This window comes from Oncorhynchus masou, chromosome 8 (assembly GCF_036934945.1).
Source record: "Oncorhynchus masou masou isolate Uvic2021 chromosome 8, UVic_Omas_1.1, whole genome shotgun sequence".
NCBI classification, from domain to species: Eukaryota; Metazoa; Chordata; class Actinopteri; order Salmoniformes; family Salmonidae; genus Oncorhynchus; species Oncorhynchus masou.
Window position 1 is genome coordinate 19,671,790 of NC_088219.1, and position 23,666 is coordinate 19,695,455.

The following is a 23,666-nucleotide window of genomic DNA, read 5'->3' on the forward strand; positions in this document are numbered from 1 at the left end:
CACTGGTCAGATGGCCGTACTGGTATGTAAAGAGAAGTGACCTTGGTTGTAAAGGTGCAGTTCTTTATGCCTTTGAATAAATCCGTTGCACAAACATTTGTACAGCCATTGTGGGAAGTTAGTCTCTGTTGCTCTCTTTTAGTTCTCTCTTTCCTTTGTGCCCCCCCTCTATGTTTCATTGAGGCAAATGTTAACATTGAGACAGCATCTGGTTCTAATTAAACAGTCCCCTCCCCTTGCGCTGTCTCCCCCATCATGATTCCTTCTAGTTCCTTCTACCCTCTTAGCATCTCTCTCTCTCTCTCTCTCTCTCTCTCTCTCTCTCTCTCTCTCTCTCCTGTGGCTCCCTCCCCACGTCCTCCATCTCTCCCCACTCTTTGCTCCCGTCTCTTTCTTCTGGTTTGCCCTCTTACTGTGTCTGCTTTCGGCATCATGAAGTGTGAGGATTGTATCTGGGGTCTTTCTGTTCTCTTGGCTCTCTGTTTAGGATGGGCACAGGGCCAGAGCCAGAGCCAACCAGGGACTAACTACACCAGGTAGGGAATCTGGGTGTATGAGGTTGTTGGTGTGTGTGTAATGTCTGTTTGCTAGAGGCTTTACAGTGATGGCTCCATTTGGGCAATATCTACAAGGATGTACTTTACATTATTTATATGGTTCACAATATACCATAGCCGTTTCTAGAGAGTGCACAGAGTACTTTTGTTAGTGTGCCATGTTCAGATTTCACACAGTGTGCTTGGAACTCTCCACCTGAGCTTCTTGCATGTGTATATTTGCTTGGGGGTATGGCAGTGTTGTTGTGGTTGTGACTGACTGGTCCATGATGTTGATGTGGTTGAGCTCCCCCAGATGTTAATGCTTTGGGGTCTGTCTGTATGTGCCTGTGTGGGGTTGGATCAGGACCGCCCTGACTGGACACCTAGGCTCTCATCAGCTGGCCTCTCTCTGCTGGGGTTCTGCATGTCTGAGCTCCGATAATGTGAACTTTCTCAATGAGCTCCAGATTCGGTCTGTATTGGCTGGAAAAAACCCTGGAAAAGTTATTTGGTCCTCAGATTGGAATAATTGTAATTGACTGATTTTCTTAACAAGAGGCCAATGAGAACAACGTTTGTTTTGTTTCTTGTTGAGAATGTCTTTATTTAGCTTTTTTGACACTCCATAAAAGGGATGACATGTTTTGCTTCAGCCCAGTTGACAAGACCCAGCTGTTGGAAGTGCACCCAGCAGCTCTGTCTTCTGTACAGACAGTCTCCAATGTGTCTGTCCCCATGACTTTCTGTGAAGCCTCTGGCATAAAATAATATATTTATCCATGAAAGTATTCTGGCAATAGGCTAGCTTTGGGATTTTTCTGTTGTATAAAGCAAGCTTTGTGTTATTTTGAAAAAGGAGTTTGAATTACATATTGGAGCAGACTTGGACCTGCTGCGGTTAGAAACTCGGACAAGCAGAAGGGAGAAATTAAAGCACACATTTAAGGGGAGGTCTCCTTGAGGAAGCTCCAGTCAAGGACACCATAACCCCCACTAACTTAGTCCCCATCCTGTCAACCCCCATCCCCCCCAGTCAAGGACACCATAACCCCCACTATCTTTGTCCAGTCCCCATCCTGTCTATTCCCCCCCCCCACCCCACCCCACACATACACACTCCCAACTCTCATGAAACCAGTGTGCCAAGGGGAAGCATTGTCATTGGGGTGCCTCAGGGATTTAGAGATTTTCTGTTGAGGAAGTGAGTCACAATACTTGTACATCAGGATGTGTGTGTGTGTGTGTGTGTATGTGTGTGTGTGTGTGTGTGTGTGTGTGTGTGTGTGTGTGTGTGTGTACATGCACAAGAGTCACAAACTCAAGGTTAATGTATTATATACAGCATATGATAAACGCTGGCTAATGCTTACCACAACACTGGGTTCCCACCCTGCTCTCTCTCAGGCCTGTGTTTCACTGTGGAGGAGACATGGCTGCAGACTCAGGCTTTGTGGGCAGTGAAGGATTTCCAAGCTACTACAAACCCAACAGCAAATGTACCTGGCGTATTACAGTGAGTCACTAACCCTGCACTACATATCACTCCTCTATTCCTCTGAATGTTGCCTACAGACTGACTTAAAGCCTTTTCTGCCCTCTCTCTGAACTCCAGGTCCCAGAAGGCAATGTGGTCATGCTCTCCTTCCGCATCTTCGACATGGAGGCCGACGCCATGTGTCGTTATGATTACCTGGATGTGTACAACGGCCACTCCAACATGGTGCAGAAACTGGGGAGGTTCTGTGGAACGTTCAGGCCGGGTACTCTCATCTCCACCACCAACACCATGATGCTGGAGATGGTGTCTGACTCTGAGACTGGAGGGAGGGGCTTCCTTGCTTACTTCAATGGAGGAAAACCACATGTGGATGGTGAGCTTTACAGTATAACTTGGGCTCTTTTCTAAGGAACAACACATATCTAATTTCCCATGTCCATTAGCTCACTGTAACAAAGGATAATACCAATGTCAAATCCTGTATTCACTTGATTATTTATTGATCTGTTTATGAATAATTTCAGATCACCAATTCTGTGGAGGCAAGATGACAAAAGCCCAGGGTGAAGTAAAAACACCTAACTGGCCTGAGAAGAATTACCCAGCTGGCATCAGCTGCTCCTGGCTCGTCACAGTAGAGCCTGACCAGGTCATTCCTTACCCACGATGCTCAGATTTTCATGCTCCTTATTCTGCATGGACTTCTGCAAATTATGCTGTCATTGTGTTGCACAAACCACAGAACCGAATGCATAAATATATTTGAGATTCAAGCGACGTTCATAGTGAGTAACGTATTTGTCATTCTGTTTATTTCTGTCTGTGGGTTAGGTGATTGAGGTGAAGTTCGATAAGTTTGATTTGGAGTCAGACAGTTACTGCCGCTTTGACTATGTTGCCTTCTTCAACGGTGGAGAGAAAGATGACTCTCGACGCATTGGAAAATACTGTGGAGACGTCAGCCCCCAGTGAGTGGTACTAGAAAGTACTCTGTTTGTGTGTTTGTCTGACTTCCTGTGTTTACGCTTATATTTATCTGTGGTCTAAGTCTGGGATGATATACAGATGTTGGATCTTAATTTGATCACCCTGTCGCAGGAGAACTTTCCTTCAATGCAGTGAATTTGAGGTTTAAAAAGGCTCCTGAAGTTTATAATTTACCCTTTGAAATTTCAGACTTGATTTTAACTTAATTAAGAAAAATGTATCAACCTCTACAAACATTTTTTATTAATTTGAATCCACATAATAATTCACCTTTCCTGTTATTTCAGGATTATTTTCCTGCTGTAGAAACTGGCTAAAATTAAGATCCTACACCATGTCTGCTTGTTTTTGTCACTTCCTTTAGCTGCGAGCATACATCTCACTGTACTCCACTCTGATCCAATCCTCCCTCTGTATCACTCTCCACCCACAGAACCATTGTGACCAATGGGAACGTGCTCCTTGTGCAGTTTGTGTCTGACCTCAGCGTGACATCCGATGGCTTCATGGCCAGTTACACCAGCGTCCCCCGTGGATCCAGAACCCCCACAGTAGACAACACAGGATCAGGACCTCGTATAGAGTCAGTCCCCAGGAGGCCTGCAGTCAAACCCATCCTACCTGAGAGAACAGTCATCACAACCACCACCACCAAGCCACCCACTACAGACAGATACCAGGCCCCCTCAACCCCACAGCCCAAGGAGCCCACTGTCAAACCCAAACCAGTCAAACCAGTCAGGACCCGCCCACCAAATAAGCCAGGCTCAGACAGGACCAGAGTGACTAGACCAGACGGAAAGAGGCCAGGTAAGAGAAGCTGAAGCACTGGTTTAGCAAGAGCTGAGTTTATATAGACATACGTCTGTGTGTTTGTGTGACCTATGTGTGTTAACAATATGTATATTTTCTAGTTCCCCTGAACCCACTGTGTGCAAAGGCATGTAAGAGGGATGGAAACATCAAGAGCAGTTTCTGTGCCAGCGAATTTGGTGAGTTCCACTAGACGGCAGCATCATTGCCAAATAAAAAATATATTTTGTTTGATTATTGGATCGAGAGAGTTAGAAGAGAGAGAGAATGCTGAAAGGGCAGTGGGTCAGATTTGAACCCATGCTGGCAGCAGTACATGGAACATGTGCTCCAGCAGGAGTAGCTTAGACCCCTAGACCACAGACTGCTGGACAGAAGGAAAAAAAATCAAGCTTAACAATCTGTACCATCAGTACACAGCAATTCTGAGTTCACAGCCAGTTCCCTGCATTTCTTAGGCAATTAAACACAGCAGTCACACCATATACAGTACATTAACACAGTTACACCAGTGCACATCTAATCTATCTATCTCTCTCTTTCAGTGATCACGGGTAAGGTGACAGCGCTGACCCCTGGTCCTCAGGGCAGTGTCTATATTGGCGTGTCTCTCATCAAGGCCTACAAGGCTGGCCGGCTGACTATCACCCAGGCTGGAGAGAACATGTCTGTCAAACTGGTGTCAGCCTGCAAGAAGTGTCCTGTCATCCGCAGAGGTACCCTGTTTTTCTTCCCAGTCAATCTGACTAGCATGTACAATATTTTGCACGCACAAATGCATACATACTGCTGACTTTCAATTCTGTTGTGTCATCATAGACAGTATTGCCGGAATGCCTAGTACATTTATTTCTAATCTATTTCTCAGGAATGCCCTACATCTTGATGGGCCAAGTGGATGAGGATGGGCGTGGCACAATGGCTCCTGGGGCTTTCACTGCCCTATACAAGGCCCCATATCACAAACTGCTGACCAATATCAACAACCAACCATGCTAACCTCATACCCCAGTCCACCAATCAGGGGCCAGGAAATCCAGACTCATGCATGGATACCTTGACAACCAAGGTTATGGTGCCAAAAAATTCTTTATCCCGAGAAGCCCTTACCGAAACGGAATGGTCTTGTTTTTTCACTTTGATGATGCTAATTTAATTTCTGAAAACTCCTTTCATGGGTGTCACTGCTTCAAATTAAATGACAAGCATCACACAGCAACAGTTTTACCCACCTCATAATAGGGCTATATATGGTATTATTTTTGTAGTTTTATACACATGCAAATGTCAGGCCTTAAATGTGTAATTTATGTTTCTAAATAAAGGATTTATAACACATGGTGTTGGTTGTAAATATTTATTACATTGACTTTATATTATTCAAAGCAACACAATGATGGTATGCCACCTAGTGGTCAGATTTACAATAGCGTAGACCTTCCAATGACACAAAACAGGTGCCACCACCCTCTCAAAGCATTAGTATACACAGTTGCTTGCTACAATTCACAGTCATTTAGGACTAGATTCAATCAGATCAAGCGTTAACTGAAAATAGACACCTGCAAAGATGTGGTAAAGAGGTCAAAGGAATGCAGACAGTGGGGGAGAGAAGAAGGACCTGGAATTGGCGCACATTAAACAGATCTGATCAAACAAAGTGGATATTCGTATAGATTGTAATATACTTATAAACAATAGTCTAATGTAGGCTAATATTGCTGGTGGGTAATAAAGAGATTCAGGATCTTTCTCCCATGCGTTTCCATAGCAATTCTAATGTTTTGGTCAAGTTCCAAGACTTTTTTACCGCATCTATAACGGATGTTTTGGCTGTGTTTTAGGTGAAATGGCATTGGAGCCTTCAAATCGGTGAGTAGATAGTGTAATAATGTAGAATGGCGCCGGAGGAGTTGGCTGCCGTTTTACGGGCTCCGAACCAATTGTGTGTGTTTTTTCACGTTATTTGTGACTTATTTTGTACGTAATGTTTCTGCCAACCGTCTCTTATGACCGAAAAGAGCTTCTTGATATCAGAACAGCAATTACTCACCTCGTACTTGACAAAGATTTTTTTCTTTAGCAAGTCGGACGCAAAGGTTTTACTTCAGACGCCGGACAAGGCCCAAATCCCTGTCATTCACATAAAGAAGAGACGAAGATATATAGGGGTCGTAGGCTGGGGTGCCTTATAAGAATCCGCGGGTAACATAACATGCCTCTAACATGCCTCTAACATCAGTCCTATTAGCCAACATGTAATCAATGCATAATAAACTGGATGAGCTCCGATCCGTGCATCGGCAAAAGATTGAACAACTACCTCCGGTAAGACAAGGGGTGGCGGTCTGTGTCTATTTATAAATAACAGCTGGTGCACAAAATCTGCTATTAAGGAAGTCTCGCCTGAGGTAGAGTATCTCATGATAAGCTGTAGACTACACTATTTACCAAGAGAGTTTTCATCTATATTTTTTGTAGCTGTCTATTTACCACCACAAACCAATGCTGGCACTAAGACCGCACTCAACGAGCTGTATAAGGTCATAAGCAAACAAGAAAATGCTCATCCAGTGGCGGCGCTCTGTGTCCGGGGACTTTAATGCAGAGAAACTTAAATCCGTTTCACCTTTTTTCTACCAGCATGTTAAATGTGCAACCAGAGGGAAAAAAAAACTCTAGACCACCTATACTCCACAAACAGAGATGCGTACAAAGCTCTCCCTTACCCTTCATTTGGCAAATCTGACTGTAACGCTATCCTTCTCATTCCTGCATACAATCAAAAACTAAAGCAGGAAGTACCAGTGATTTGCTCAATACGTGTAATGGTTTTCTTGTGGGGAAAGAGAGCCGGACCAAAATGCAGCGTTGTTAGTTTTGTGCATCTTTAATAAAGATGAAAGTACTACAGGCTACTAGGCTCTGGCGCTGGACGTGGAACCCACTCCATAATTGTCTTAGTCCCCCTCCTTAGCTTCCCTTGAGCGGCGACCCTCACCGCTAACCTTGGCCTAGGAACCCTAACAACGGGCCACACTGGACTGAGGGGCAGCTCGGGACTGAGGGGCAGCTCGGGACTGAGGGGCAGCTCAGGCAGGTTGATGGAATCGAGCAGATCCTGGCTGGCTGGTGGTTCCGGCAGATCCTGGCTGGCTGGCGGTTCCTTCAGATCATGGCTGACTGGCGGTTCCTGGCTGACTGGCGGTTCCTGGCTGACTGGCAGTTCTGGCAGATCCTGGCTGACTGGCGGATCCTGGCTGAATGGCGGATCCTGGATGAATGGCAGTTCTGGCGGATCCTGGCTGAATGGCGGATCTGGCGGACTGGCGGATCCTGGCTGAATGGCGGATCTGGAAGATCCTGGCTGACTGGCGGATCCTGGCTGACTGGCGGATCCTGGCTGACTGGCAGTTCTGGCAGATCCTGGCAGATCCTGGCTGACTGGCGGATCTGGCGGCGCCGGGCAGACTGGCGGCGCTGGGCAGACTGGCGGCGCTGGCGGCGCTGGGCAGACTGGCGGCACTGGGCAGACTGGCGGAACTGGGCAGACTGGCGGAGCTGGGCAGACTGGCGGAACTGGCGGCACTGGGCAGACTGCCGGCGCAGGCGGCGCTGGGCAGACTGCCGGCGCTGGGCAGACTGGCGGCACCGGCGGCGCTGGGCAGACTGGCTGCACCGGCGGCGCTGGGCAGACTGGCTGCACCGGCGGCGCTGGGCAGACTGGCGGCGCTGGGCAGACTGGCGGCAGACTGGCGGCGCTGGGCAGACGGGTAGCTCAGGCGCCGCTGGACAGGAAGGCTCTGGCAGTGCTGGACAGAGAAGCTCTGGCACCTCTGGACTGAGGGGCTCTGGCGCCTCTGGACTGAGGGGCGGAAACTCTGGTAGCGCCGGACAGGCGGGAGCACCTGTGTTGATGGGACTGGAGAGAGCCTGGTGCGGGGTGCCGGCACTGGTGGTACCGGGCTGGGGACACACGCCTGAGGGCGAATGCATTGCATACTATGCCAAATCAACTCCTCTCTCTCATCACACTCCCCCAATTCTATTAACCACCTCCTCGAGTGTCTCCTCATCTCCCATCCGTTCACTCTCCTCCATTCTGTCCAATAACTCCTCGACCCTCTCAGACTCAGCCCTCAGCTTTGCAGATAGCTCCGATAACATCCATGGCTCCTTACGGTTAACAAGGGGAGTTGGCTCAGGTCTGGCTCCTGACTCTGCCACACTCTCCATGTGCCCCACCCCAAGAAATGTTTGGGGGTGCCTCTCGGGCTTCCAGCCGCTCTGCCGTGCTCGCTCCTCATAATGCCGCCTCTCTGCTTTCGCTGCCTCCAGCTCGGCTTCGGGGGGCAATATTCCCCTGGCTCTGCCCAGGGTCCTTTCCCGTCAAGGACCTCCTCCCAAGTCTATTCTTCCAAATAGTGCAGCCTCTCCCACTGCTGCTGCTGCTGCTGCTGCTGTTGCTCCTGCTGCAGCTGCTTCTCCTGCTGCTGCCTCTGTTGCTTCTCCCGCTGCTGCTGCTGCTGCTGCTGCTGTTGCTCCTGCTGCAGCTGCTTCTCCTGCTGCTGCTTCTGCTGCTGCCTCTGTTGCTTCTCCCGCTGCTGCTTCTGCTGCTGCTGCTGTTGCTCCTGCTGCACCTGTCGCTTGTCCTGCTGTTGCTGTTGCTGCTGCCTCTGTTTACCACGCCGCTTGGTCCTTGGTTGGTGGGTGATTCTGTAATGGTTTTCTTGTGGGGAAAGAGAGGCGGACCAAAATGCAGCGTCGTTAGTTTTGTGCATCTTTAATAAAGATGAAAGTACTACAATCTACAAAACAAGAAATGTGAAAAAACCAAAACAGTCCTATCTGGTGCCACAAACACAAAGACAGGAACAATCACAAAACAGGCTACCTAAATATGGTTCCCAATCAGAGACAATGACTAACACCTGCCTCTGATTGAGAACCATATCAGGCCTAACATAGAAATGGACAAACCAGACACACAACATAGAATGCCCACCCAGCTCATGTCCTGACCAACACTAAAACAAGGAAAACACACACGAACGATGGTCAGAACGTGACAATACGGAAATGGTCAGATGACGCAGATGCTAAGCTACAGGACTGTTTTGCTAGCACAGACTGGAATATGTTCTGGGATTCTTCCGATGGCATTGAGGAGTACACCACATCAGTCACTGGCTTCATCAATAAGTGCATTGATGATCCCCATAGTGACTGTACGTATATACCCCAACCAGAAGCCATGGATTACAGGCAACATGCGCACTGAGCTAAAGGGTAAAGCTGCCTTTTACAAGGAGCGAGACTCTAACCCGGACGCTTATAAGAAATCCTGCTATGCCCTCTGACGAACCATCAAACAAGCAAAGTGTCAATACAGGACTAAGATTGACCAACTGGCAAGTGTCTGCGCTGACCAACTGGAAAGTGTCTTCACTGATATTTTCAACCTCCCCTGACCAAGTCTGTAATACCAACATGTTTCAAGCAGACCACCATAGTCCCTGTGCCCAAGAACACCAAGGTAACCTGCCTAAATGACTATCGACCCTTAGCACTCACGTCTGTAGTCATGAAGTGCTTTAAGGCTCACATCAACACCATTATCCCAGAAACCCTAGACCCACTGCAATTTGCAAACCGCACCAACAGAAACACAGATGACGCAATCTGTATGGTACTCCACACTGCCCTTTCCCACCTGGACAAAAGGAACACCTACTTGACAATGCTATTCATTGACTGCAGCTCAGCATTCAACACCATAGTGCCCTCAAAGCTCATCACTAAGCGAAGGACCCTGGGAATAAACACCTCCCTCTGCAACTGGATCCTGGACTTTCTGATGGGCCACCCCCAGGTGGTCAGGGTAGGTAACAACACATCTGTTACGCTGATCCTCAACACAGGGGCCCCTCATGGGTCCCTGGTCACCCATGACTGCATGGCCAAGCACGACTTCAAAACCATCATTAAGTTTGCAGACAACACAACAGTGATCACCGATGAGATGACATCCTCTAGGGAGGAGGTCAGAGACCTGGTAGTGTAGTACCAGACAGTTGTGAAGAAGGCAAGACAATGCCTCACGAGAATTAAAATATTTGGCATTGGTCCTCAGATCCTAAAAAAGTTATACAGCTGCACCATCGAGAGCATCCTGACTGGTATGGCAACTGCTTGGCCTCCGACCACAAGGCACTACAGAGGGTAGTGCGTATGGCCCAGTACATCACTGGAGCCACACTTCCTGCCATTCAGGACCTCTATACCAGGCGGTGTCAGAGGAAGGCCCTAAAAGTTGCCAAAGACTCGAGCCACTCTGCTACCACGCGGCTGGCAGTACCGAAGCACCAAGTCTAGGTACGAAAGGCTTCTTAACAGCTTCTACCCCCAAGCCATAAGACTCCTGAACAGCTAACCAAATGGCTACCTGGACTATTTGCAAATTGCTAACCCCCCCCCATTTTTACACTGCTGGAACTCTCTGTTTATTATCTATGCATAGTTATCTATGAGTAGTTTACCTTTACCTGCACGTACAGTACCAGACAAAAGTTTGTTCACACCTACTCATTACAGGGGTTTTCTTTATTTTTTTACTATTTTCTACATTGTAGAATAATAGTGAAGACATCAAATAATGAAATAAAACATATGGAATCATGTGGTAACTAAAAAATTGTTAAACAAATGTAACTATGTTTTATATTTGAGATTCTTCAAAGTAGCCACTCTTTGCTTTAATGACAGCTTTACACACTCTTTCTCTATGGAAAGATGAGACTCTTCGAACATGTAAATGTTGGCTGTTTTGCACGAGGCTGCAACCTGGTCTTAGACCATTTTGTATTATTCTGTACGTAAAGCCGAGACACTCCATTTAGTATGATACTGTATGTTACATTTCGTATGGTATGTATTAATTTGTGGATGTCCATCATCCATTTCATACAATATGTTCCGAATTTGCAAAACATATTATATGTTACGAATTACGAATTTGTTGTTGCTAACGTTAGTTGGGTGGCTAATGCTAATGTAACCATACCAAACATATAATATCATTACTAATTTGAGTGTCACGAATATGTTAGGTCTATGAGACCAGGTTGTGCTCTAGGACAACTCCAAGCCTCACAAGACTAGTCTGAAGGTATCCCCGTACCAGTTTAAAAAATAATGGAAGTATACTGTATATGGAAGTAGTTTAGTGCCCAAAAATTGGTTAAATATGGGTAAAAAAAACTAGAAATAATTTCCTTATCTTTCTTTTAGCTCTCAGATATAGGACCTACCCTTTAAAACAAACTTCCTTTTGATTTATTTTTTTACTCTCTGTTTATCCAACTGTGTTTCTATGGACTTATACCAGTAAGTCAAATTCAATGCTTCATCCACAAAAAATGTACACCTAAAGCATCCTAAAATTCAAAATCAATTAGCTAAACTATCCTTGGTTCGCAACATTTTAAGATTTAAAAACCAAGGAGACCAGTCATATTATCCATGGCTGCAGTTACAGTATACTGCCAACATAATGCTATGATAATGTGTGTTAACATAATGTCTGCGTAATGACATTGCACACATCATAACTGTTTTAACCACATTTGAGACAGTTCACAGTTACAATTAGGTTGACCGTTTATTGTAACCACTGGTTGCTGTTGTCACGTCTAATACCACTCCCACGCTTGACATCGCACGGTCTACTAACTACCGGCCCTGGCAACCCATCATTATGCACACTTTGCAACCATCATTACACACACCTACACCCCATCGTTAGGCACACCTGGACTTTGTCACTACCTTGATTACCTCCCCTTTATCTAGCACTCTGTTGTATTACCCATCAGGCAGTATTTCTGTGTTCTTGTTCAGATGCTACTCCTGTTTTTGTATTCACTCTATGCTCTTTCAGATTAAACTTGCCGACTACACCTGCTTCCCGACTCCCTGCGTTTTTGTTACAGAATATTGCCTCACAAATTGGAAGCAGCAGCCAACCCGAGACATCTCCAAGATGGTCGACGAACAGGGAGACCTACTTTACTATTACCACAACAAGCTGGCGCAACCGGGGACTGCGATGGATGAGGTCCTCAATGTCTAGATCTTCCTTAAGGGCCGTCACCTCCCATGGAGGATCTTCTACCATGAGTCGAGCCAGTACCTCAGCCCATTCAGCAGTCCGCCCAGGTCAGCAATGCCTGTTTGTTCCTCCCGGACAAATATGACGGGATTCCATCCAAATTATATGTCTTCCTCCTCCAGTGCTACCTCTATTTCACTCAACAGATGGCAGCTCCACGTCAAGATTTTGGAGAGAAAGAAAGAAGGGATACTGGGTCTGTAGTTTGGAATTCGAGTGGTAGAAAGTAACTTTCTTGAAGACGGAAAGGACGTCCAGCGGTCAGGATGAGTTGATGAGCGAGGTGAGGTAAGGGAGAAGGTCCCCGGCAGAGCAGAGACAGAGGAGGATGTCGTCGACCTGGTTGACGAAGTCATCTGCAGAGAGGGAGGAGGGGGGAGGAGGATTCAGGAGGGAGGAGAAGGTGGGCAAAGAGCTTCCTAGGGTTAGGAGGCAGATGCTTGGAATTTAGAGTGGTAGAAAGTGGCTTTAGCAGCAGAGACAGAGGAGGAAATGTAGAGAGGAGGGAGTGAAAGGATGCCAGGTCCGCAGGGAGGCAGTTTTCCTCCATTTCCGCTCGGCTGCCCGAGCTCTGTTCTGTGAGCTCGCAATGAGTCATCGAGCCAGGAGCGGGAGGGGAGGACCGAGCCGGCCTGGAGGATAGGGGACATAGAGAGTCAAAGGATGCAGAAAGGGAAGAGAGGAGGGTTGAGGAGGCACTGAGAGGTCCAAGGTTGCCACAGTTATTTCCCTGCTGACCGGGCAGGCGTTGTAGTCGGCTACGGCCGTCTGGAAGAGAAGAGAGGAGGAGCTGGGTTCCTATGAGTGGTTCATGGCTCTGTTCAGAGGAGTCTTCGATCATCCACCAGAGGGCAGAGAGGGGGGTGAGTGGCTACTCCAACTGCGGCAGGATGGCCAAACTGCTGCGGAGTATGCTCTCATCTTTCATACAGTGGCAGCATCCAGCAGATGGAATGAGCTGACGCTCTGCACCTTATTCAGAAGAGGATTGCGTAAAGAGGTCCAGACGTTGGCATGCTGAGACAACACCCTCTCTTTGGTCGCACTCATCGCGATGACCATGCGCCTGGATAACCTTCTTCGGGAGCGTCGGTACCCCCATCACCTCTCTCCCTCCTTCGTGGAACGTTCTGATTCAGAGCCTGAACCCATGGAGGTAGGGGCCACACACCTCTCCGCCGCTGAGCGATGCTGTCGGAGACAGCTGGGGCTCTGTCCCTATTGTGGTCAGGAGGAGTACCAGCTTCAACAGTGTCCACTACATCCCAACCTGGGATCCAGTAGAGCAGAGGGACGGCCTCGTGATTATCCATCTCCTGGGGTAGGTGTGAGTATTCCATCATCATCACTTTCCGCCAAACCCTTTTTAGTACCGATTTCACTAGCTGCTGTTCCTTGTGTGTTGTTTCTACAGCTCTCGTGGACTCCTGAGCCGTGAGGAATTACATTGACCAGGCCCTTGCCTCCTCCCTGAACATAACCTCTTACCCGCTCTCCTTTCCATTTCAAGCGCTGGATAATCGACCACTGGGATCTGGGACAATCACACACATCACAGCACCACTCACCATCTCCGTGGGACCCCTGCACCGAGAAAGCCTTCCCTTCCTCCTCATCGAGGCACCCGTACACAAAGTCATTCATGGCCTCCCATGGCTGCAACGCCATACCCCACCATCTCCTGGTTGAGGATGGAGATTACTGCCTGAGCAGTCAGATGACGGAGGACCTGCTTTCCCTTATCCTATGGTTCCACATCGGTTGAGAGTCCTGTGGTTGCCCTCCAGGCCGATATCCCGGATGTTTACCAGGATCTCTGGGAGGTTTTGTCCAAGACCCGCGCCACCTGTCTCCCTCCTCATCGCCGATGGAACTGTGCTATCGACCTGCTTTCAGACTCTGTGCCTCAGCGCAGTCGCGTCTACCCCTGACATCCTGATCTACAAGGCCACCTTGGAGGATCACATCGCCCACGTCCGGGTAGTTCTGTGATGCCTCCTGGAGAAGTGCCAGTTCCATCAGACCGCTGTCTCCTTCCTGGGATACCGGATCAGCCCGCAGGGAGTGGTTATGGAGGAGAGGAAGGTCGAGGCAGCCAGGTCATTGCCAGTCCAAACCACCATAAAAGGACTACAACGATTTTCTACTACCGCTTCATTAAAAAAACTTCAGCTGCATTGCCTCTCCTCTCACCTCACTCCTCAAGGGTGGCCCCGTTGTGGAGTCCTGCAGCTGATGAGGCCTTCCGCCTACTTGAAGGGGCATTTGACCTATGCTGCCCTTCGTGGTGGAGGTGGATGCCTCAGAAGTGGGGCGTCCGTCAACTGGAGGGTCAATGAGGTAACATACCGATTACAGCTTCCCACTAACTACCGGATCTCACCCTCTTTTCACGTTTCCCTCTTCAGGCCTGTAGGTCCTGGTCTGATACCGTCTCCCACGACAAACCTCCGTCTCCCCTGGACATTGATAGAAGCCCCGCCTACGCCGTCAGATCCCTCGTGGACTCCCAACGTCGTGGGGGTCGGCTCCAGTACCTGGTTGACTGGGAGGGGTATGGTCCAGACGAGCGGTGTTGGGTTATGGTGGATGACATTCTAGATCCCAACATCATCCGAGATTTCCAACTTCGGGGGGAGGGGTACTGTCACATCTTCTCCCGCTCTGGCGCTCTACGTCGTCGGTCTAATAACCACCTGTCCTGGCAACCCATCATTACGCACACCTGGCAACCATCATTAGGCACAGCTGCGCCCCATCATTAGGCTCACCCTGACTTCATCACTACCCTTTATCTAGCACTCCGTTGTATTACCCATCAGTCAGTATTGCTATTGTTTTCTTGTTCAGACGCTACTCATTTTGTATTTTTTTTGTATTCATTCTATGCTCCTCACCGACTGCACCTGCTTCCTGACTCCCTGCATCTTAGTTACAGCTGTTATAATTTGCCATGATGATGAAACAGGTAAATGTATAAAACAGGCAATTGGATCAGAAAGCTATTTGATTTCCATGTTTATTAAGATCTGTAGTACACCTCACAGCTAGTCTGGGTACCAGAGACAGCAACCAGGCTACCTTAGGCTCCGAGACACCTGCTTCATGTTAGTTATGACTATAGTGTTACCAAATATACTGAATAGATGCTTATCTCTAAAGGTTTGATACATACCATGTTACGTGTGTGCCAATTACCATTGCTTATTGCCTTTGGTTTTACAGTAGTTTGTTTTACTGTAGTTTGTTTTATAGTAGTATTTCTCCAGGGAAGTAACCAAGATCTCCTCTCTTTCTTCTTACCATTATATCTGATATGCATTACGTAAATAACCCTTTGCCATCCTCGTATGTAAAACACGTGTCTTGGTGCCAAGACACTGGTTAAAGTGTTAATCTTTAACCAGTGTTTACAGTCTGTCTGTCATAAAGGCCTGCTTGTTAAGTACATCCCCAGGGTTACCAACATACACAGTCTTACTCTGAAAACGTTTGAAAGGATGTGATAAGATAACAGAGATCATGTGCCGAACTAGATAGACACATTAGAAAGGGTTACATAATCAAACGGCAAAAACATTTATTTGCAGCTATCCAAAACTATTTAAAAAGTCACTTGTCACATTACTAGCAATGTAGCATTAGTCTTTTGTTGATTATTTCATAGCAACAATACAAATAGAATATAAAGTGTCAGTAATCATTGACAGTTATTATTACATTCATCGTATAGCTGTGTATTAGTTATGGCCAGTCTACAACCCTAGTTTCTAGATGGGATTTTAAAGAAAATGGACCATTACAAAACATGCCCCAAAAAATATGCAAAACCATTAGGTGTATAGCAGACACACGTACACAACTTTGACCCTAGAACAATAAATAAAGTGACAAATGATAAAACGACAGGAAAACAAGAAGAATGCACTTCAAGGTAATAGCGTAAACAAAGATTCTCAACCCCTATCTAAAAGTGTTTTCTCCCATCTGTCAAATATGTTCTAATGGCTATCAGATAGTTTGCAGTAGTGCTTCTCAGCCTCCATCTTTAGTCAAGCACCTATCTCAAACCTTCAGCTGAACTAAGCTCCTCAAATACAAACAAGAACAGTTTTCTGACCATTTTATGTTTGACCATCATTTTAGTATTCTTCTGTCCAGACACGATCATTGAAGAACTGGGATACTGTCTGTTGTAAGACAAAGATGCTTCTGAGCAGACAGTCTTTGAGGGGTGTTTTTGCAGCAGGGGTTGGAGTTTGGGGGCTCAGTAGGTGGTGTCTATAACGTTGCCCTCCATCTGATGTCTGTAGGCCACTCTTGCCTTGTGGGAAAAGTAGACAACTCCTCCTCCAGCACCATCACTGGCATAGGTTGATAGGGCAAACTGGGGCTCTGTCTCAATGGATGGAACTGGAAGGGAGGAGAGAGGACATAATTAAAAACCCATTAACTTTACATTAATACTGACATTAATCTATCTTGGTAAGTCACATCCCCATATTGTACTACTACTGATGTTGATGAACTGTCAAAGGGTTTTCAGTCCAACATTACATACCAAATAAAATAGTGTTTCGCTTTTTGAAACTAGTGCCTCTGAAAAAATCTAAACAAAAAAGCATCCCACTCCAGCAAAAACTGTAGCTGATGTTCCTACCCTCTTTAGGGAGGCAGTCTCTGCCCTTGACCTTGTCTTTACACCTCTTGTACCAGGGAAAACACTGGAGAACCTTCACACCCATTGGTGCAGCAGCGAGAGGAGCCAGTCTGAAAAGAGAGAACAAGGATTCTGTTATTTAAAAGAAGCATCGACACTAGGCACTCCGTAACTCAGCAGGATATGATCAAGAACTTGAACAATCATATTGCATTATGTGCTCTGTTTCTCACAAAAGAAATGACATGCCTTGTTCAGGGAAAGTAAGAGCTACTCATCCCTCTTCTGAATTACACCATCAAAATTGGGTTATTAGTTATTATCCATTTCTAAAACTGACACACTCCAAATGTGTAATTGTGGTTTGGGTGTAGGACTATCATTTTTCTGTTTGAGAGAGAGAGACAGTAGCTAAAGGGTGTTTTCTTCCTGGTCCTTAATGTTTGGGACCCTGGAGGCAGGCGGTGAACCATTTAGATGATTACTTCCAGCTATGACAGAAGATCAAATAGATGCATGTTAAAAACAGGCACTTCATCAAAGGGAGCTTTTAAATGATGTAAGTTACATATTCACAATCAGTGACCCAAATCTCTGTCTGGCTTTGTGCTGGAGACACAGGCCAAAAAAGTCCCATCTAACAGACATAATCTATCCAGTGCCTACTTATACAGTCTCATTCTACTTTTCTGTTTACATTATGCAACTATGTTGTGACAGCAAGAAGTCAATGTCACAGAGCAAATATTGAGTCTACGCATCTTCTTATGAAAGTTGATTTGCAATAGTAAAGTTAGTTTGTATCCTAAGCTTCAGGTCTGCTTAGGTCAGTGTTTCTGGCTGTTATAATGCCAGGATGCTTAACATGTCTCTAGGGAATTGTGAGAACAAACCAACAAGCTCATCTATAATCTCCTTTACAGTATAAGACTTCAATGTCACCTGCTAGGTAAAAGGTAACCCCAGAAATGGTAACCCCAGTCATGGTAAGCCCAGACATGGTAACCCCAGTCATGGTAACCCCAGTCATGGTGACCCATACATGCCCAACTAAGCTGTTATTGCATGTGTAAAAAATGCAGTCCTGCTCCTCTCCTCGCTACCTAACTTCCCCTCACAGTCCCTTCAGTTTCCCTTAAGTCCCGTTAGTTTGGCTGCTCAGTCTACCTAAGATATCGCTTACCCATCATAGCCCTGCAATTCCCTTGGAAATGCGCATCTGGACTCCGCACCCACCCACTCAGTGTTATTGTCATCAGAAGGGAGAAGACCAATGTTTCTGAGGACTTGTTGTTGTCCACAGTAACACAAACGTCTGAATGTTGTGCGTGCATCGAAATGTAAGTTGTAGGGGGGTTATTGGGGTTTTTACATGCTGTGTAACAATAGGTCATTACCACTAATTACTTACTGTTACTTTGATAGCTGGCAGATTGCACACGAGGCTGGAGAGAGAGGGTGCTATAAATTTTGACCCTTTGTCAATCCAAATAATTGGTTTCTCTCTCTCCAAGAGGGGACTGTTTAAGTTTATGTTTATATTGATGCTGTGTTTATTGGCCTTTATAAACATGTTATAAGTATAATGCCATTTGCCATTTACTCATGTACATACAGTGCCTTCGGAAAGTATTCAGACCCCTTGACTTTTTCCACATTTTGTTATGTTACAGCCTTATTCTAAAATGGATTAAATTGATTTTTCTCTCTCATAAGTCTACACACAATACCACATAATGGCAAAGCAAAAACATTTTTAAATAAATTCCTGCTAATTTACAATAATACAAAAATTAAATATCACATTTACATAAGTATTGAGACCCTTTACTCAGTACTTTGTTGAAGCACCTTTGGCAGCGATTACAGCCTCGTGTCTTCTTGGGTATGACGCTACAAGCTTGGCACACATGTATTTGGGGAGTTTCTCCCATTCTTCTCTGCAGATCCTCTCAAGCTCTGTCAGGTTAGATGGAGAATGTTGCTGCACAGCTATTTTCTGTTCTCTCCAGAGATGTTAGAACGGGTTCAAGTCCGGGCTCTGGCTGGGCCACTCAAGGACATTCAGAGACTTGTCCCGAAGCCACTCCTGCATTGTCTTGGTTGTGTGCTTAGGGTTGTTGTCCTGTTGGAAGGTGAACCTTTGTCTCAGTCTGAGGTCCTGAGCACTATGGAGCAGGTTTTCATCAAGGATCTCTCTGCACTTTGCTCTGTTCATCTTTGCGTCCATCCTGACTAGTCTCCCAGTCCCTGCCGCTGAAAAACATCCCCACAGCATGATGCTGCCACCACACTTCACCGTAGGGATGGTGCCAGGTTTCCTCCAGACGTGACGCTTGGCATTCAGGACAAAGAGTTCAATCATGGTTTCATCAGAGCAGAGAATCTTGTTTCTCATGGTCTGAAAGTCTTTAGGTGCCCTTTGGCAAACTCCAAGTGTCATGTGTCTTTTACGGAGGAGTGGCTTCCGTCTGGCCACTCTACCATAAAGGCCTGATTGGCAGAGTGCTGCAGAGATGATTGTCTTTCTGGAAGGTTCTCCCATCTCCACAGAGGAACTGAAGAACTCTGGCAGAGTGACCATCGGGTTCTTGGTCACCTCCCTGACCAAAGCCCTTCTTCCCTGATTGCTCAGTTTGGCTGGGCGAGCCAGATCTAGGAAGAGTCTCGGTGGCTCCAAACCTTTTCCATTTAAGAATGATGGAGGCTACTTGTTCTTGGGGACCTTCAATACTGCAGACATTGTTCGGTACCCTTTCCCAGATCGGTGCCTTGACACAATCCTGTATTGGAGCTCTACGGACATTTGTGTGCCTTTCCAAATCATGTCCAATCAAGTTGTAGAAACATCTCAAGGAGGATCAATGGAAACAGGATGCAACGGTGCTCAGCTTCGAGTCTCATAGCAAAGGGTCTGAATATTTATGTAAGTAAGGTATTTCAGTTTTTTATATTTTTGAATCAATTTGCAAAAATGTCTAAAAACCTTTTTTCGCTTTGTCATTACAGGATATTGTGTGTTGAGTGCTGAGGATTTTAAAAAATGCAGTCCATTTCAGAATAAGGCTACAAGGTAACAATTTGTGGAAAAAGTCAAGGGGTCTGAATACTTTCCCAAGTCACTAATATGTGTATTTCATAGTTATAACCCTTAGATAATACTGTTTCCATGTGTGCATATCTTTGTCTTATAGAACCACAACAATAAGATTCCAATAAGATTCCAAGTAATTCACATTACCAGATTCACATTGGCATTTTACCTATTTTGTTGCCTTACAACCAGGAATTAAAATAGATTTTTTTAGGGATTTGTATCATTTGATTTACACAACACACTTTGAAGATGCAAAATATTTTTTATTGTGAAACAAGCATGAAATAAGACAAAAAAAACAGAAAACTTGAGCGTATATAACTATTCACATCCCCAAAGTCAATACTTTGTTGAGACACATTTTGCAGCAATTACAGCTGCCAGTCTCTTGGGGTATGTCTCTATAAGTTTGGCACATCTAGCCACTGGGATTTTTGCCCATTCTTCAAGGCAAATCTGCTCCAGCTCATTCAAGTTGGATGGGTTCCACTGGTGTACAGCAATCCTTAAGTCATCCCACAGATTCTCAATTGGATTGAAGTCTGGGCTTTGACTAGGCGATTCCAAGACATTTAAATGTTTCCCCTTAAACCACTCGAGTGTTGCTTTAGCAGTATGCTTAGAGTCATAGTCCTGCTGGAACGTGAACCTCCGTCCCAGTCTCAAATCTCTGGAAGACTGAAACAGGTTTCCCTCAAGAATTTCCCTGTATTTAGCACCATCCATCGTTCCTTTAATTCTGACCAGTTTCCCAGTCCCTGCCAATGAAAAACATTCCAAAGCATGATGCTGCCACCACCGTGCTTCACTGTGGGGATGTTGTTCTCGGGGTGATGAGAGGTGTTAGGTTTGCGCCAGACATAGCGTTTTCCTTAATGGCCAAAAAGCTCAATTTTAGTTTCATCTGACCAGAGTACCTTCTTCCATATGTTTGGGGAGTCTCCCACATGCCTTTTGGAGAACACCAAACATGTTTGCTTATTTTTTTCTTCAAGCAATGGCTTTTTTCTGGCCACTCTTCCATAAAGCTCAGCTCTGTGGAGTGTACGGCTTAAAGTGGTCCTATGTACAGATACTCCAATCTTCGCTGTGGAACTTTGCAGCTCCTTCAGGGTTGTCTTTGGTCTCTTTGTTGCCTCTCTGATTAATGCCCCCCTTGCCTGGTCTGTGGGTTTTTGTGGGCGGCCCTCAATTGGCAGGTTTGCTGTGGTGCCATATTCTTTCCATTTTTTACTAATGGATTTAATGGTGCTCTGTAGGATGTTCAATGTTTCTGATTTTTCTTTATTACCCAACCCTGATCTGTACTTCTCCACAACTTTGTCCCTGACCTGTTGGAGAGCTCCTTGATCTTCATGGTGCCGCTTGCTTGGTGGTGCCCCTTGCTTAGTGGTGTTGCAGACTCTGGGGCCTTTCAGAACAGGTGTATATACAGTGGGGGAAAAAAGTATTTTATCAGCCACCAATTGTGCAAGTTCTCCCACTTAAAAAGATGAGAGAGGCCTGTAAATTTCATCATATGTACACTTCAACTATGACAGACAAAATGAGGGATACAAATCCAGAAAATCACATTGTAGGATTTTTAATGAATTTATTTGCAAATTAGGGTGGAGAATAAGTAAGAACAAGCAAGATTTCTGGCTCTCACAGACCTGTAACTTCTTCTTTAAGAGGCTCCTCTGTCCTCCACTCGTTACCTGTATTAATGGCACCTGTTTGAACTTGTTATCAGTATAAAAGACACCTGTCCACAACCTCAAACAGTCACACTCCAAACTCCACTATGGCCAAGACCAAAGAGCTGTCAAAGGACACCAGAAACAAAACTGTAGACCTGCACCAGGCGGGGAAGACTGAATCTGCAATAGGTAAGCAGCTTGATTTGGAGAAATCAACTGTGGGAGCAATTATTAGGAAATGGAAGACATACAAGACCACTGATAATCTCCCTCGATCTGGGGCTCCACGCAAGATCAAATGATCACAAGAACGGTGAGCAAAAATCCCAGAACCACACAGGGGGACCTAGTGAATGACCTGCAGAGAGCTGGGACCAAAGTAACAAAGCCTACCATCAGTAACACACTATGTCGCCAGGGACACAAATCCTGCAGTGCCAGACGTGTCCCCCTGCTTAAGCCAGTACATGTTCAGGCCCGCCTGAAGTTTGCTAGAGAGCATTTGGAGAATGTCATATGGTCAGATGAAACCAAAATATAACTTTTTGGTAAAAACTCAACTCGTCGTGTTTGGAGGAAAAAGAATGCTGAGTTGCATCCAAAGAACACCATACCTACTGTGAAGCATGGTGGTGGAAACATCATGCTTTGGGGCTGTTATTCTGCAAAGGGACCAGGACAACTGATCCATGTAAAGGAAGGAATCAATGGGGCCATGTATCGTGAGATTTTGAGTGAAAACCTCCTATCAGCAAGGGCATTGAAGATGAAACGTGGCTGGGTCTTTCAGCATGACAATGATCCCAAACACCCCGCCCGGGCAACGAAGGAGTGGCTACGTAAGAAGCATTTCAAGGTCCTGGAGTGGCCTAGCCAGTCTCCAGATCTCAACCCTATAGAACATCTTTGGAGGGAGTTGAAAGTCCGTGTTGCCCAGCAACAGCCACAAAACATCACTGCTCTGGAGGAGATCTGCATGGAGGAATGGGCCAAAATACCAGCAACAGTGTGTGAAAACCTTGTGAAGACTTACAGAAAACAGTTGATCTCTGTCATTTCCAACAAAGGGTATATAACAAAGTATTGAGATAAACTTTTGTTATTGACCAAATACTTATTTTCCACCATAATTTGCAAATAAATGTATTAAAAATCCTACAATGTGATTTTCTGGATTTTTTTTCTAATTTTGTCTGTCATAGTTGAAGTGTACCTATGATGAAAATTACAGGCCTCTCATCTTTTCAAGTGGGAGAACTGACTAAATACTTTTTTGCCCAACTGTATACTGAGATCATGTGACAGATCATATGACACTTAGATTGCACATAAGTGGACTTTATTTAACTAACTATGTGACTTCTGAAGGTAATTTGTTGCACCAGATCTTACTACATGAATTACATAAAATCTCAAACATGAAATCCATTACATGAAATCCATTCAAATTGCAGGTGGTAAAGCAACAAAATAGGAAAAACGCCAAGGGAGATGAATACTTTTGCAAGGCACTGTAAGTATATAGCGGGTGAGGGCATTCACAGTCAACAGCTCAGAGGGGAGAGGGCAAACCTGCCAACCGTTTTGACGTGGTCCTTGTACCCGTATTTAGTGACCAACAGGGTATTATTGCCTTCATTTCTCCGGATGTTGTGACCAATAGTTTTTACAGCGTGTGTGTTTTCCTACATCCATTTCAGTTTGTGACCTCAATTCTGACATACTTTTGGCCGAATGAGGCTATAAAGTGGGTTCCATATCAACGACTTCACATAGTCCAATCAATACAAAAGGTTATAACACAATACTAAATGTGAAAACTAAATGTTGAAAACGCCAAGGACGTCTTGGCGCTATTGAATAGTAAAAGTGGTTATAACTCACCTGGAAATCAAAGATCAAAACGGTATGAATTTATAGTGAGTTTTGTAGTGAGTTTGTTTCTTTAGAATTCTCCTAGAAATGGTATAATTTGCTTCCGGTTTGATGTCTCGAGGCAGTCAGAGCTCATTCCCCTGACAAATGATGGTGTATAAGCAACCTGCCTTGTAGCGCGTCTGTCACTCTCCCTTGGATACAGCAAGAGCATGGAAATTTTCCACTGTCGACTCCGTGTCTTTAAATAGCTAATCCTTCAGCGTTTGGCCACAACACAAAACAAGCCTCCCTTGCCCTCTGACCCCGCCCCTACATTTACTGTATGCTTGTGTTGGCAACTTG

At 45.6% G+C, this 23,666-nt stretch overlaps 1 protein-coding gene and 1 long non-coding RNA gene across 2 annotated transcripts; one reads left to right on the forward strand and one right to left on the reverse strand.

Annotated features, from left to right (window-relative positions):
• The first annotated feature begins 333 nt into the window (after nt 1–333).
• On the forward strand, nt 334–5,175 carry LOC135544338 (procollagen C-endopeptidase enhancer 2-like). The gene is made up of 9 exons (XM_064971878.1): nt 334–536; nt 1,944–2,052; nt 2,152–2,410; nt 2,562–2,686; nt 2,869–3,005; nt 3,458–3,834; nt 3,939–4,016; nt 4,383–4,553; nt 4,706–5,175. The coding sequence occupies exons 1-9, from the start codon at nt 433–435 to the stop codon at nt 4,834–4,836; spliced, it is 1,491 nt and encodes a 496-aa protein (XP_064827950.1). The 5' UTR covers nt 334–432; the 3' UTR covers nt 4,837–5,175.
• Nucleotides 5,176–15,570: 10,395 nt separating this feature from the next.
• Nucleotides 15,571–23,563, reverse strand: LOC135544340 (uncharacterized). Its single transcript, XR_010456327.1, has 3 exons — nt 23,331–23,563; nt 16,668–16,777; nt 15,571–16,420 (listed from the first exon to the last, which is right to left on the reverse strand). It is a non-coding gene; the product is annotated as an uncharacterized LOC135544340 (long non-coding RNA).
• Nucleotides 23,564–23,666: the final 103 nt, after the last annotated feature.